This window comes from Synchiropus splendidus, chromosome 12 (genome assembly GCF_027744825.2).
Source record: "Synchiropus splendidus isolate RoL2022-P1 chromosome 12, RoL_Sspl_1.0, whole genome shotgun sequence".
Classification (NCBI taxonomy): Eukaryota; Metazoa; Chordata; class Actinopteri; order Syngnathiformes; family Callionymidae; genus Synchiropus; species Synchiropus splendidus.
The window spans coordinates 17,895,561-17,909,636 of NC_071345.1; the positions used below are offsets into that span (position 1 = coordinate 17,895,561).

Below are 14,076 nucleotides of genomic sequence, written 5' to 3' on the forward strand. Positions count from 1 at the left end.
TTTTCAATACATAAATACCTGTCATTAAATGTGTTATATTTGAATACAAACATAGTATATATGGTCTTTTTAAATGACTGCCATTGAAATTCAGGTTTGCAAACATAATGAAAAAAATGTTAATGTTTAATGTTAATGGCTTATGTGGGAATCTAACCCCTAACCTTCGGAGAGATAGATAACTAAATGAAAAATAGATGGAAAACTGAATTTGGAGAAAGCAGAAGTAAACTTAAATCTCCAGTCTTGTGACAGCAACGTAAAGGAGTAAATCTTATAATTATAGTTAGAAGAAGAAATAAACAGCAATACAACTAACATAATCCTTGAGACTTTAGATCAAAATAAACGTCTGCGTTATTAGATGATTGGGGTCATGTTTGATATTTTGGTCAATCCACTTTAAAGGCAGTTTCTATAAAAAACGAATTTCGAATGATTTTACAAACTGAAAAGAGCAGTGTATCTAGATGCTTTTTCACACACAGCTATTATTTTTCAACTAACATTGGCATTTGAGTAAACAGTATTTGAGTAAAAAGAGGGTATAAATATCCAAAGAAAAATCATTTTTAATTGTACAATTTTGAGATGAAACTCAAACTAGAAATAAGTAGGCGAATTTCAAAGGTCAAACCTCTCCTGTTCCAGTTTGTTGTGCATAGGATGCCTTCACAGCTACTCGTAAACTTTTGAGTTCCAAGTCAGAAATCAATTGTCAAAAACAAGACAATGATCCTAAGATATCGAAAGTTTGGATGTTAATGATGTAGAGCTGAAAAACAATTTCTTGAGAGAATAAGTAGGATAAAAGACTAGTTAAGTTTAAGAACATGCTTTCGGTATAATTATTAAACGAAACTAAGATTTTCCAATTCATTTGAACGCAGCATGAGCTCCAAGCAGGAGGAGACTGGGGCGGTGGAGCTTCACTTCTGTGGCAGGGAACACGCTTCCATGTTCCACACAACAATTCCCCAGAGGTATCGTTTAGTCAGCTGTTGCCTGTGTTCACTTCGTGACATGTTACAGTAAGTATTTGCGTTTTCTTCTTTCTTTTTGGAGTCTAAACGTGTCTTACTCGTGGCTACAACGTCCACCTAACAACTTCACCGAGGCATGAATGTTTTTTTTCTGTTGCCGAAGTTACTTTTTGGTACATGGAAACCGTCGCTATTGACGACCTTTATCGAACAACCTTTGGAGACCCACTTTTTCCTTAAAATGGATTATATGCTGAGTTGAAAAGAGCTGGAAAAGTTTCTCACGCCACGTTTTGTATGAATTGCAGTGACTGCTGTTGGGAGCTAACTGTGTTTGGCTAGCGACTTGTGTTTCTGGTAACATACATTTTTACACTTTCTGGCCACGTTTCTTATATACATTCTGTATATTCTCAACTAGTTGTACGACACTGAGTTTTAGAAAGATTGTTATACAGAAATTATGTCAATGTTTGTCGCTGCTACTATTACATGTTGCTAATGTAAATAAACCGAGGTCAACATATCCTCAAAATCAGCCACATTTTAGGTATATCTGCGAACTATGTCATTACTTTTTAATCCAGCTTCCTGTGTTAGTTGTTCAGGTATGTGAACCTGACACTTTAATGTTTAAGTTCAATATGTTCCAACAAGTAAAGACTCATTCAGTCAAACTACTTGAAACTTTATGATCCAGCTGCTGCACCTGAGGTCTGCATCAAGAACAGATTTGAGTCTCTAATTCCATCTGAGTGATGCATCACAAAAGCGTACCTGCCAAAACATTTTGCCCTCAGACCTGCAGGAGAAAATCAGGGGTGGATACATTTCACCCGCTTGATGACAGCACAATGAGAGGTTTCATGATTGATAGCAGTGATGAAAGCAGGTTTCATCTTTCTGCTCTGAATTTCCCCTAAGCAGACTGCAAATAAAAATCTTATGAAGATTCAGAAAGTCGACTTGTACAGTTTCACGTATAACATCAGCTAGAATTCTCTTTTGTTGCAGCCATGAAGGATTCCAATCTGTGATTTAAAGCAACAGCTCAAGGATGCTACGACCACCAGCATCTGTGTTCAGATGATTCCAAAAGAGGCGGAATCTGAACAAGCCAAGGCCGAGGTATCTCACTGAGCTGCAAAACAGACAGCTCAGAATTCCCCCACGCACCTGATCCACATCACAATGCCTCTGCCTGGACCACTTGTGGTGTTGCTCCTGTGTTTGGGAAGCTGCCACGCTCACAGCTTGTTCACCTGCGAGCCAATTCATGTGCACCGATGCTTTGGGTTGTCATACAACATGACTTACTTTCCAAACATGATGGAGCATTATGACCAGGATATCGCTGCCAGTCATATGGAGGTGAGTTTTTTTGTTAATTAACCTGATGCAACATTTTTTTTAAATGCAATACCTGGGATATTATAATTCAGGGTCTGTAACCTTTGTTTTCTTACTTTACGTGCAATAATTTTGCGTTCAAATGTTTCCCAATGTAGTCCTTTTAAAAAATACTAGTAATACTAGTAATACTAGTAGCAGTTGTTTGGGACATGATAAATAGCGCCATTCCTAGTGCAACCAATGACTTATGAAATTGTTTTGAAGAGAGGATGATTCAGACTTTGGCTTTTCGCCCTGTTAGCAGCGAATTTAATTGGGACTGCACAGCAGCAACTTCGGGCCAAATTTTGAAAATACATTAAATGCAAAACATGATGAATTGGAGGATAAAAATCTAATCAATCTATATAATACATAATTCTAAGCTCCATGCAGCTATACTGTGTATTTTTTTTTATACTGTTGCAGAAGTTCACAGGGAGGACATGCGGTGTTTCATTCGAGTCTCTTATTTAGGTTTAGAATATGCCCTTGGCATGCCCCGTCACCAGTCAGCATTCATGAAATTTGCATTAATAAGATGTTCAAGCATTTTCATTGCCAGGTTTTTGTGTTGTTAAACTGAGACTGGAGGTACTGTCACAAACTGGTTCAACCATCTAGTGAGGGAAAAATATTCACAAGGACCGTTTGATGTGGATACAACATGGAAAACAAGGATAAACAGATCAGTAACCTTAGTTTTTATCTGTCAACAGTCGGTAAGATAAAAAGGTGAGGATATCATGCATGTTAAAAGCTACTATTCTAGGTAAACCTGTAACCTTGATGTTGATTTTTTTTGTATATGACTAGCAACACTGGACTGATAAGAGACAGAACATCGTCTGGTTGATCTGGAGGTTGGAGGAAAATGTGTTGTAAATGTTTTAAGAATGACAAACAAATGATATTGAAAAGGAAGTCTTAAGTTTAATTAAAAAGACTGAAATGAATGGCATGTATGAGTATGTGACTTGGATAGAAAACATATTAAATTTATTTAAAATATGATTTGGGAGGAGATTGAATGATAGTTGTCAGAAACCAAGGAATTCAAATACTGCAGAAGACAAACCTGAACAGTACAGTTTTGTTTTTTTTTTATCTCGGGTGGGTCATAAAATTTCAATGGGCCGCATGTGGCCCCCACGGTGTTGCAAATTGGATGTTCTCGAAATCCATTGCGCAAGATAAATTCAAACTGTATTCATTGATGAATCTATGAGGGTGATGATGTGCATCATGAATGACGCACACAAAATACAAATGGCTGACTGTTGAAAGGGCCCTACGTCTAAACACATATTTGTAATGTTGCCACTCTTCTTGGTAAGTAGACCCACAAATCCTCTCTGAAGTCATCGACTCAAAGTTCGACTGCAGGCTGCTGTTGGAAGTCAAAGGCTTTGGGTTTTCTCATGTTCAGGCAGCCTGTGCTTTTGAAAGTGATAGCTCAGGAAAGCCCGAGGAATATCTTTGAAGTCGGACACAAAACCCCCTGGATTTATGAACTTGGTGAACAGTTCTAAGCTGCTGTTTAAACTGGGACATCGCTTCTCATGTTTTCACGAGGATGCAAGATTTTTATTTCTGTTTTGACTTTGAAGGTGTTAACTCTCGGGTTATAATTTTGCCCTGTGATAAAAGTCTCACTTGTGCTGAATGGGAAACTTTTTTCTCTTACATCACCCTTTAATTGATCTTAAAAAGGGGGGTAACCACCTGACTGGCAAGCACAGGTGTTCTAGATTTTTATTGGCCATTTCCATGTTTTATGTTGGCGGTGAATGAAGTGATCACCTGTGTGAGCAATCGCGACTTGGTTAGGGTTTGGGTCTTTTATTTTGATGTTACACAGGAAGCCCACCAGCTCACAGACTTCCTGTTCTTCTTCTCCTTCTTGTAGCATTAACATTTTGTCACCTGATACAGTTGTGTGAAGCATGCTAAAATGAATGTGGTTGAGAAAGAAGAAAATGACAGATCTAGCGTTCACTGACTGGTGATATTGAATCAATTTGCAAAGGAAATGAATACATTTATGCAAGTGCACTCACTTTGAATGTTTCATATGTGTTCAGTGCATAATGTTAGCCAAAAGTTTTGTGATTATTACTTGACTAGTCATATGCATTTTTGAAAAAGTGTGATGTGTTCTGATGTGTGCTTTTCTCTCACATGCACACACTATTGAATTACACTCATTACACAATAAACCCATGATGTACTACTATTAGTAATAGTTACTACTATTACTTATTATTATTATCATGTGCTACTATTATTAATAGTTGGTATCACTAGTCTCCTAAAATGATTTCAACTCAGTGGTTCATATTTGTTTTGCATTAGCAGCTTTTTTTGTGTGTAGACATTGATGCTACCATGAAGGCAACATAACAAGGATAAAATGTTCAGCTTGTGGGGTGTTTTTGTCCAACCCTTAAGGAAGTCTAAATCTATTGAAACATCTTGGTTCCTGTCCCTGGTGTGCCTGAGCTCTCTCACCACTCTTGTCGTGTGTGTCCACTTCACAATGACTTCTGAAACACACGTCTTCTTGTGATTAGTGATGCGACTAAATGTTGCCCTGTGATCTCTCTTAAGTCCAGCTTATTTTCCTCACTCTTGACATCCTGTGCTCCGACATTCCTGACTAGAAGGGGTTTATGTTACGCACAATGTGCAAGTGTGTCGAGAAGCCCGGGGATCTGTTGAAGGAGGCTTTTGTGTTACATCTGGCGAAGGTATCGGCTTCTTATTTCACAGCAACCTTGGCCACTGGCATCGACTTTGTTGTGTGAGGCCTTTGATTTGTAGAGGAAGGGGAGGGACACACCCAGTCGCACACAAAGGCTCTCCTGCATACCACAATGACTATTCTCTCTCTGTTAATCACTCACTGGTTGGTGCACAGTCTTAGCTCCACTGTCCAGTCTCCCAGGTGACAGAACATTCTCTGGTCCAAATTCTACATCACGTGCCACACTTAACCCAGTAAAAGTTGGAAGTAGCAAAGTGTTCTGTCCCTGTTATCAAACAGGATTCTGACATTGCCTTGTTCGTGTCAGACTGTTGTGAGAACTACTGGCATTAGTTTATAGTTGTTCACAAATTGATCTGGTAGACACTCAAGTGTCAGCTCCTCAGGAAGAATAACATTATATACAGTACATCAGGGCTTGCTGTCATACCAATCTATAGCATGACTCGCGTTATATGAATATTCAATATTGATATGAAACCGCATCTGAATGTGTTTCGGATGTGTTCAGAACACTTGTATGATGGTCTAACAGTTGTACTGTGCATCGAGCATTATCCAACTTGATGCTGGTGACTACTTTTGCTCTGCGGTGGGGTTATTATAGCAAGCTGTGTGTGTGTCTATATATCTATATATCTATATATATATCTAAATATATATATATATATATATCTATATATAGATATAGATATATATATATATATATATTCAATAGGCCAAAAAGTGCTCTTCACATCCTCTCTGAGTATTTAATTGTATTTTTTTTAGTCGAAGAACGGGGAAGAGGAAGGGCTGTGTTACTATAATGACAACTCCAGGACAGTGACAGCAATGATACTTCCCTGCGATGTGCTGATTCTGGACTTCTTTACTTGAACTAACTCTCATTCAGTACAGTACCGAGTCCAATATAGTGAGCTGAATATGTCTCCTCACTGCCTGTCAGCTCTGTGTCCTTACTCTATTGACAGTTGAACTGGGTTGAACCTCTCGTCACAGAGGTGACATTACTCAATAGTTTGGTGCCTGTCCACTGCATGTAAACTGAGACGACCTGCTGCAATTGGACTCTGCTGCTTAATCAAGCTATCGCCTGCATGGACTAAGAGAAGAATGAGTGTCTATATAATGAAGAGAATTATGCTTCTGCCTTCAGGATTCCGTTTGGTCATAGTATCCCTTCACCCCTTTATTTGACTTGGTCTCTGTATGCTCTCATCTCTACACAGTATTGACTACTACATTAGTTCCAAGGCAAAAACTACTGCTCTTGATAAGACATAAACATGCAAAATACAAATTTTGAAAAAAATCGACCATTTCGTGATGCTGTGACTGTGGCAAACAAAAGTGTGAAGATTTTAGCAAGCCACATGTAAACACGTACATGAACCAGTTAAATTTTGACATGCCGTTATTTCTGAGGCTTCCTTCTCATGCACTCGACTGTGCTCTCTTGCTCTCTCGAGGCTAAGATAGACTGATTATTGAGAGAGGATTCTGTTGCATAATATTCCAGGACCTCCGCAGGAGCGGAACAAGGACCCTCACTGTGAGAGCATATGCCCCAGAGATGTGGACTAACTGCCAGACTGGGTTTCAGTGCGCCGTTGAATAGCAGCCTGTGTTGGAGTGTTTTTGTTTTCATGTTGGCGGAATACCTGACTGGTTATGATTGATGAGTTATGCATCAACAATGAAAGACTGACTAGATAATTACTGCATAACAAGCAGCGGTAGATTCAACTGCAGTGGTTCATTCCTGTGAGTGTCGCTTGCCAGATAGAAACAAACACAATGCCTCACCTATCAACAGCTGTGTGATTCCCAATCCCTCCAGCTCAATGTCGTAGCAGTCACTTCCTGTTCCCCTCCCCACCCTTTCCTAGTTCTTGACCACTGTGTTGAAACGGAAGAAAGTGTTTCCCAGGCGGTGAATGGGCCCTTTGTGTGGCGCCGTAGAGCTGCATACCTAACTGTGAAGCAGTCTCCGTCACTCAGGTGGATCTGATTTAAAAGTGAGCATAATAGTTATCGCCAGGCAGATGTTTCCAAACAGACCAACCCTTGAATAAGGAAACTATCATGCTTTAGCCAAAACTCCCAGGTACTCTGGGGACTTGAAGAGAGGGTTGCTTATGTGATCAGAGTGTGTCCGTGAAATACTTGTCAACAGCCCATTGTAGCACTATCAGATCAATCAGAACTGCTATAAAAAACTTCAATCTGTACGATTATCTTATATCATTGTGACGTTCCAATTGCTTTTCTCTTCTCTCCGTCTCCAGCCTTTCATGCCTCTGGCCAATCTCCGCTGTTCTCCAGACGTCCACAAGTTCCTATGCCAGGCTTTCATCCCTACGTGTGTTGAGGAGGAGATAGTGATCGCCCCGTGTCGGGAACAGTGTGAGAGGGTTCTGTTCGACTGCAAAGACAACATCCAAATCTTTGGTATCACCTGGCCACCAGAGCTGCAGTGCGACAAGTAAGTACTCTTTCACTCAATTTGGGCATTATCTATTGAGGTAAATGGAGCTCAGGAAAGGTGTTTCAATCTTCAGAATTTAACCTTTAGCTTAGTCATCTTAGCTAACTTAAGGTCTTTGCACATCAGTCATGTCTTTTTCGTGCGATAATTTCTATCGACCTTGCTGTTTTTCAATGCAAGCTTGCACATCAGCAACGTTATTTTGCCGAGTGAAATTGCAACAATACGAAGAACATTCAGCATGGCATGTTCATATCCCAGAACCCAGTTCTTTACAACAAAACGCAGAAACTATAAAGACAATCATAATGACAACGTTTGGGGGAAAATGGCTGCAGAGATTGAATATGACTGTGTGTAATGTAAGATCAAGCATCTAAATTGTTGGCGTTGTACAGAGGATTGGGTCGGCATTGAAAGGCGGATAAATACACTCATCCACCCACTCCATGTAAACAGAGGGAGCAGCCCTCTCGCTGACAGGCAGAGCTCCATGTAGCCGTCAGTGCATCAGGTTCTCTATGCCTTCAAGAGTAGCTTCCCTCCTTAGAAGTTTCCCTAAACACACCGTCTATTTCATTACTGTAGCTCCTGTATACTTCTTATATTTTGTTCTGAGTCATGAACTTTCTACTTGGAACTGTCGACTCTCTTTGCTTTAGTGAAAGTGTTGTACTCCAGGTTCACATTGGTAAACGTGTTGATCTAAGCAAAGAGATTAAGATTTACTCCAAGTTCAACTTGAAGTACTTGAACTGCCCAAGGTCAAGTTAAAATGTGTTAATGCTTCTGTGAATGAAGAGTGTGATTTATTCCCCCCCATGCTAAGAATGTTAGTACTGAAAGCCCCTTTCAGAAGACCTTGTATGCTTGAAAGCTACTTGAGATAGAAAAAGTGGCTTATTGAGTACCATATTGTAGCAGGTTGCTCTAGCTGGTGGCACCAGAATCTATGTTGCGGTCTGTTCCAAATAGTTCTAGAGGCTGTTTGTAGATAAGCCCAGAATGAAGGGATGTTTGTGTTGGTCTCCTCCAGGTTGCAGTCATGCAGCTTGCACAAAGATTTGGGCATCTCTGTGACAACCACCTCCAGTCCGATATCATCGAAGAGAGACCTGGGCTTCTGGTGTCCGCTTCAGTTGAAGACCAAACCGAACCATGGCACCTCCTTCCTCGGTGCTCAGGACTGCGCTCCCCCTTGTTCCAATATGTACTTCAAGCCCCATGACATTGACTTTGCCAAAAGCTTCATTGGCGTCTGCTCCATCATCTGCTTGGTTGCCACTCTCTTCACCTTCCTGACTTTCCTCATTGATGTCAAACGTTTCCGCTACCCGGAGCGACCCATCATATTCTACGCTGTCTGCTACAGCTTTGTCTCGCTCATATACTTTATTGGATTCCTGCTGGGGAACAATGCTGCCTGCATGAAGGCCGACAGTGCTGCGGGCGTGGATACAGTTGTGCTGGGGTCCCAGAGCAAAGGCTGCACTCTGCTCTTTATGCTCCTCTACTTTTTCTCCATCGCTGGTCTTGTCTGGTGGGTCATCCTCACCATCACTTGGTTCCTGGCAGCTGGACCTAAATGGAGCTGCGAAGCTATCGAGAAGAAAGCTGTGAGTTAGTCCTTTTTTTCTTTTCTTTGAGGCAGTAGTAACTCTTTTCCTCTTTAGGTGTGGTTCCACTCTGCCGCCTGGGGGATCCCCGGGGCGTTGACTGTGATGCTGCTGGCTCTGAACAAGGTGGAAGGTGACAACATCAGTGGCGTGTGCTTCGTGGGACTGTACGACCTGGACGCCCTGCGCTTCTTTGTTCTGGCGCCATCTTGTGTGGGTGTCGTCGTCGGCCTCTTCCTCATCCTCGCTGGCATCGTGTCTCTGAACCACGTCCGGCAGGTCATTCAGCATGATGAGCGCAACCAGGAGAAGCTGAAGAAGTTCATGATCAGGATCGGCGTGTTCAGCTGCCTTTACCTGGTCCCGCTGGTCACCCTGCTGGCCTGCTACACCTACGAGCAGAGTCACCGCAGCACCTGGGAGAACACGTGGATCAACGATCACTGTCAGGAGTACAGCATCCCCTGCTCAGCTAAGGTATCAGTCGCCCTCACGTCGAGCAGTTGAACCAATCCGTTGAATGCTCTTGAGACACAAAAACACAGTCAGTGGGTAATATTTTTTATTCTCCTTACCATTCCACTTCAGACTATAGAACCTGAGCGGCCTGAGCTCTCACTGTTTCTGGTCAAGTACTTGATGACTCTGGTGGTGGGAATCTCCGGAGTCTTCTGGGTGAGCAGCAAAAAGACCTGCTCCGAATGGGCCTTCTTTTTCAACAGGACCCGCAAAAGAGAGTAAGAACCAGAGCATTTATTTTTGCTGTACTGCTCGAGAGAAAACTTATGTTCACTTCTGCTGGGCCTGCAGTCCCATCAGCGAGAGCCGGCGTGTGCTGCAGGAATCCTGCGAGTTCTTCCTTAAACACAACAGCCGCGTCCAGCACAAGAAGAAGCATTACAAGCCCAGTTCGCACCAGCTCAAGGTCATCTCCAAGTCCATGGGCACCAGCACCGGCGCAGCCCCTGCCACCGTGAATCAGGGTGCCCTAGCTCAAGGCAACCACACGCAGGGGTCATTCGTCGAGACTTTACACAGAGACCAGCTTGAGAGGGCCGCATCTGGACGCGGTTCACGGCGGGTGGAGAGAGAAGGGGGAGAAAGACGCAGCAGGGGGGGATCCAGTAAAGTCAGCAGCCGCGCTGAGAGTTTACACAGAGTTGCAGATGGAAGGTGAGTGACCAAAGTGTGGCCATTCTTGACCAATGTGTGCACAAAATCAAATGTTGAAATGAGACCAAACTTGTCCACAGACACACCTGAGCTTTAGGTATGTCATTATTTCATATAATGAATGACACGGACACACATACACACACGTTTGTATTGATATCCGAGTTCGGACTTTTGGTGGTTTCTCATTGCCATAATGCTTTCCCCAGTCTCTTCCCCCTTAACTTAACCATCCAAAACAAGTGGCTAACCTCAACCAGGACAGAAATAATTATAGTGACCCAGTTATTTTGAATTTTTTACACTTAAGGTTTAACCTTCTTAGGACCCACAAACAGTCTTAACTAAGCCAATTGTCCTCGGAAGGGGTGGTTTTTCCCAGAATTGGTCCTCACGAGACACACACACACACACTCAGTCCAAACGCTACACTTTGCTCCGCCCCTTGCTTTTGCAGATGCGAACTGCCGCCCACTCTCATAGACCTTCTGTGTAAAGATACACCGGGGAAGCTGCACCATGAGTTGCTCTCCCTTTAGGCCCTAACAGCTATTGACTAAGAGGTATTGTTCGCAGCGTGAGATTGTCATGCATGAAGATTATTTTGCTGTGGAAGTAACAGCTCACCTCACGGTTCGCCGACAACTGTGCCTTTTTGATTTAGTTGTTGATCTACAATACATTCCTACTCCCCCCATTGGTCATGTACCAAAGAAAAATTGCATACAAGCATCTAAAATTAGTTTTCTACTCACAGTAGCTAGGCTCGCCCTCTGAGGTGTAGTGTGGAGGCCAGTCCTTCCGCAGGGACTTTGGGCTCAGGGACTTTTTGCTGGGGAAGTTGTCTGAAGAGGGAAAATTCTGGGCCTCTCTGCTCCAGCAGCTGCCCCCATGATCCACCCTTGGATGGAAGATGGATGTCATGTCTTCTTTTTACACAATGGAGGAAAATGCTCTGTCACAAAGTGTATGCGCTGATGTCCTCGAGTTAAGAGATCAAATATTTGCCTATAAATAGCTGCAGTTTGGCTTGATTCAATATCATCAGTCGCACCAGCTATGATACCTTTTTTTATCAAAGCATGAATATTACTGAATGAAAATGGAATGTGATTGTGGTGCTTTGGTCACGTGTGAAAGAGCCTTTTGGTCTTTTCATTTTTAATGCATCCAAGCCGTTCTGTTCTAATGTGTGACAACGTGTCCTCAGGGTGACTCCTAAGAAGGACCCAGTGGACCCCAGGCAGCTGCATCCAGCTGTCAGCCCGTCACACAGCAGCAGCGTGCAAGACCAACCCTCCCAGCAGGTCCCCACGGCACCTGCGGAGAGCAAGGACTCACAGGAAAGCAAATGACAACCGCGTCCACCACCAAAAATGATCAGTCTTCCAACCACTATCAAGCCCCGGAGAATCAGCTTTATTGCCCCTGAATGTGTTTACAGACAAACGTAGATCCTGAATGTCGGTGTACAGAAAATGGACGTTACCTCACGTGTGAAAGTGTCAGTATTCAGATACACCAAACAGGTGATTCACCACTTAACCAATGATGTTCAATCTTAAATCCCACTGTTTTGTAAACCGCAACTCAACCTGAGGAGACTTTTTTAAAGTAGCTAATTATTTATGTATATTTTCTATTCTTTGATAGGAAAGGTCGCTACACTGACTATGTTGTGTATCCAATGTGATGAACTGAATGTTTTTGTTTCCTGTGAATGTGTCTTTTTTACTGAAGATTTAATCGTAGTCTTTTTTTTTCTAGTATTTAATCAAAAAACGTTCAGATGTCCAAAAACAACCACTGAAGGCTAGGATTTCAATCACCCGCTGTGAGGTGCCAGTTGCTCAGCCTGGAGTTATTACTATTCATTTACAGATAACATGGGGGAGGATTCACTGTCATATGACCATTTGTATCATGGAACACACATTATGGAAAATATCAAATTTTAATTCCACATAACAGTGGAAATGATCAATTTCAATGGCAAAAGTATATATAAAAATGTATATTGACTTAAATAACAGTAAGATTTTAAGGATATAAATCTATAATTCATGTGAGAAATCCAAAACGGAAAATCCATTACGATTTTAAGAATAATATCCGTCCGTTCTAAAGCATTAATAGTTCTGTCTGTTTTACATAATTGTTTTGAAAAGTGTGTTTCGGAGCGACAATCCCCACACATTTCTGTTATTTAAGGTGGTGTAGAAATAGAGCAAATCTGATGAAGAAAGGTTCTGAAAATATGAACCGGAGTCATACCGCTGCTCATGTGGCCGCATTCTAGCTTCATTTTTACCACTGTTCATTCATTTTCTGTGATGTTACAGTAGTGTAGAACTGCATTTGTCAGTTGTATACTGCCAACCCACTGGAACTGTGTCACTCTGTTGCAACTTCCATCTCATATTCAAAGTCAGTATCTCCTGACAGCACAAGGCAAGTCCAAATAAAAGTCCTGAAATCTGATGTGTGACTGTTGAAACAGCTTGCCTCAGACTCCACTCATGCGCCTCCAGAACGGATGCCGTCTACTTTAATGTGTCTTTCATGTGGCTAATTGCACTCTCAGACTCTGCCAGACAATCCGGTGACGCAAATTAAAAGGGAAACCATGTCAGTCCTGCTGTCTGCTTTGTATATCTGAAGACATTAGTTACACTTCACTTCAAGCCTGAATGTCTTGCAGGGTTTTTCCTTTTGGTTTCTCTAATGTGCTGTCGTTTTTTGCAGATACTGTGGAGAAGCTTTATTAATAGTGAAGTGCAGTATAGGGACCAACCATTCAGACGTGTGCATATGTTGAGAATGCTGAGCCGCTCCTCTACAGCACAGCATCAGGAGGCTGCTGTGTTTTAAATTAAAATGGATTTAACGTTTATGCTGCTCTGAAATGTTTCCTGCACCTCAAGAGTGATTGTGTAGAAGCGCCCAGAATGAGCTAAATATAGGACTCGTTTCATACACTTTTAAGCCAAGTAAATGCTGCTATTGCTTGTCTGACTGAGGTTAACCTACGGGACTCCTGACTTCTGTGACGGAAATATGAAGCTTATTCTTCTCTCGCTTCTTTTTGATCCCTGAAGACACATTGACTTGGGAGAGCTGCTGTTGTATCTGTGCTGTGAAGTGGGAGTGAAATAAACGTCTACATTATTGTGTGAGAATGTAGGTGCTTTCAACTCCCCCTGAGCACCTTCTGAAAGTGGAACTGAGTTCCATGCCTTTTGTGGTCATCTTGGATGTGGTGTTTCAGGCCTGCCCGACTGGGTGGACTCAGGACAGAACATGTCTTTGACACTTCCTGCCCTGGACTCGCCCACTAGACTAGTCTCCTGCTGGTACCCTGTTTTGTTTGCACTGTCAGGTTGAAGAGGTTTCATAAAACAGTGTCCCCATTTTCAGAGGCCACTAGATGGTGCTGTCAGCTGTGTAGTCTTTGGCTAACTGTTTCAATGAAACCACATACAGTAATTGTCAAAGCAACAGCGCCACCTACTAGCTACTTTTATGCAGTTAGTGAGAGACCAACTATATGAAGAGGCACTAAGCAGAAGGCATGTTTCTACTGCTGCATTTTCTTCAGTTCTCTTCTGGATTTCAGCCTGTTTTGTGAATAAAAACACACTGAAGTGAAAGTTT

General features: G+C 42.2%; 1 protein-coding gene across 1 annotated transcript; it reads left to right on the plus strand.

Annotated features, from left to right (window-relative positions):
- Window positions 1-908: 908 nt before the first annotated feature.
- On the plus strand, window positions 909-13,985 carry LOC128768017 (frizzled-6-like). Its single transcript, XM_053880523.1, has 8 exons — window positions 909-1,031; window positions 1,998-2,354; window positions 7,434-7,630; window positions 8,670-9,249; window positions 9,307-9,726; window positions 9,838-9,986; window positions 10,060-10,422; window positions 11,633-13,985. The coding sequence occupies exons 2-8, from the start codon at window positions 2,175-2,177 to the stop codon at window positions 11,775-11,777; spliced, it is 2,034 nt and encodes a 677-aa protein (XP_053736498.1). The 5' UTR covers window positions 909-1,031; window positions 1,998-2,174; the 3' UTR covers window positions 11,778-13,985.
- Window positions 13,986-14,076: the final 91 nt, after the last annotated feature.

What these genes read in the sequence shown, in the direction of transcription:
- LOC128768017 (XM_053880523.1), top strand. Translation starts at nt 2,175, where the DNA reads ATGCCTCTGCCTGGACCACTTGTGGTGTTGCTCCTGTGTTTGGGAAGC. An exon ending in TCGCTGCCAGTCATATGGAG is followed by an intron (nt 2,355 to 7,433) that starts GTGAGTTTTTTT and finishes CTCCGTCTCCAG; the next exon opens with CCTTTCATGCCTCTGGCCAA. An exon ending in CCAGAGCTGCAGTGCGACAA is followed by an intron (nt 7,631 to 8,669) that starts GTAAGTACTCTT and finishes GGTCTCCTCCAG; the next exon opens with GTTGCAGTCATGCAGCTTGC.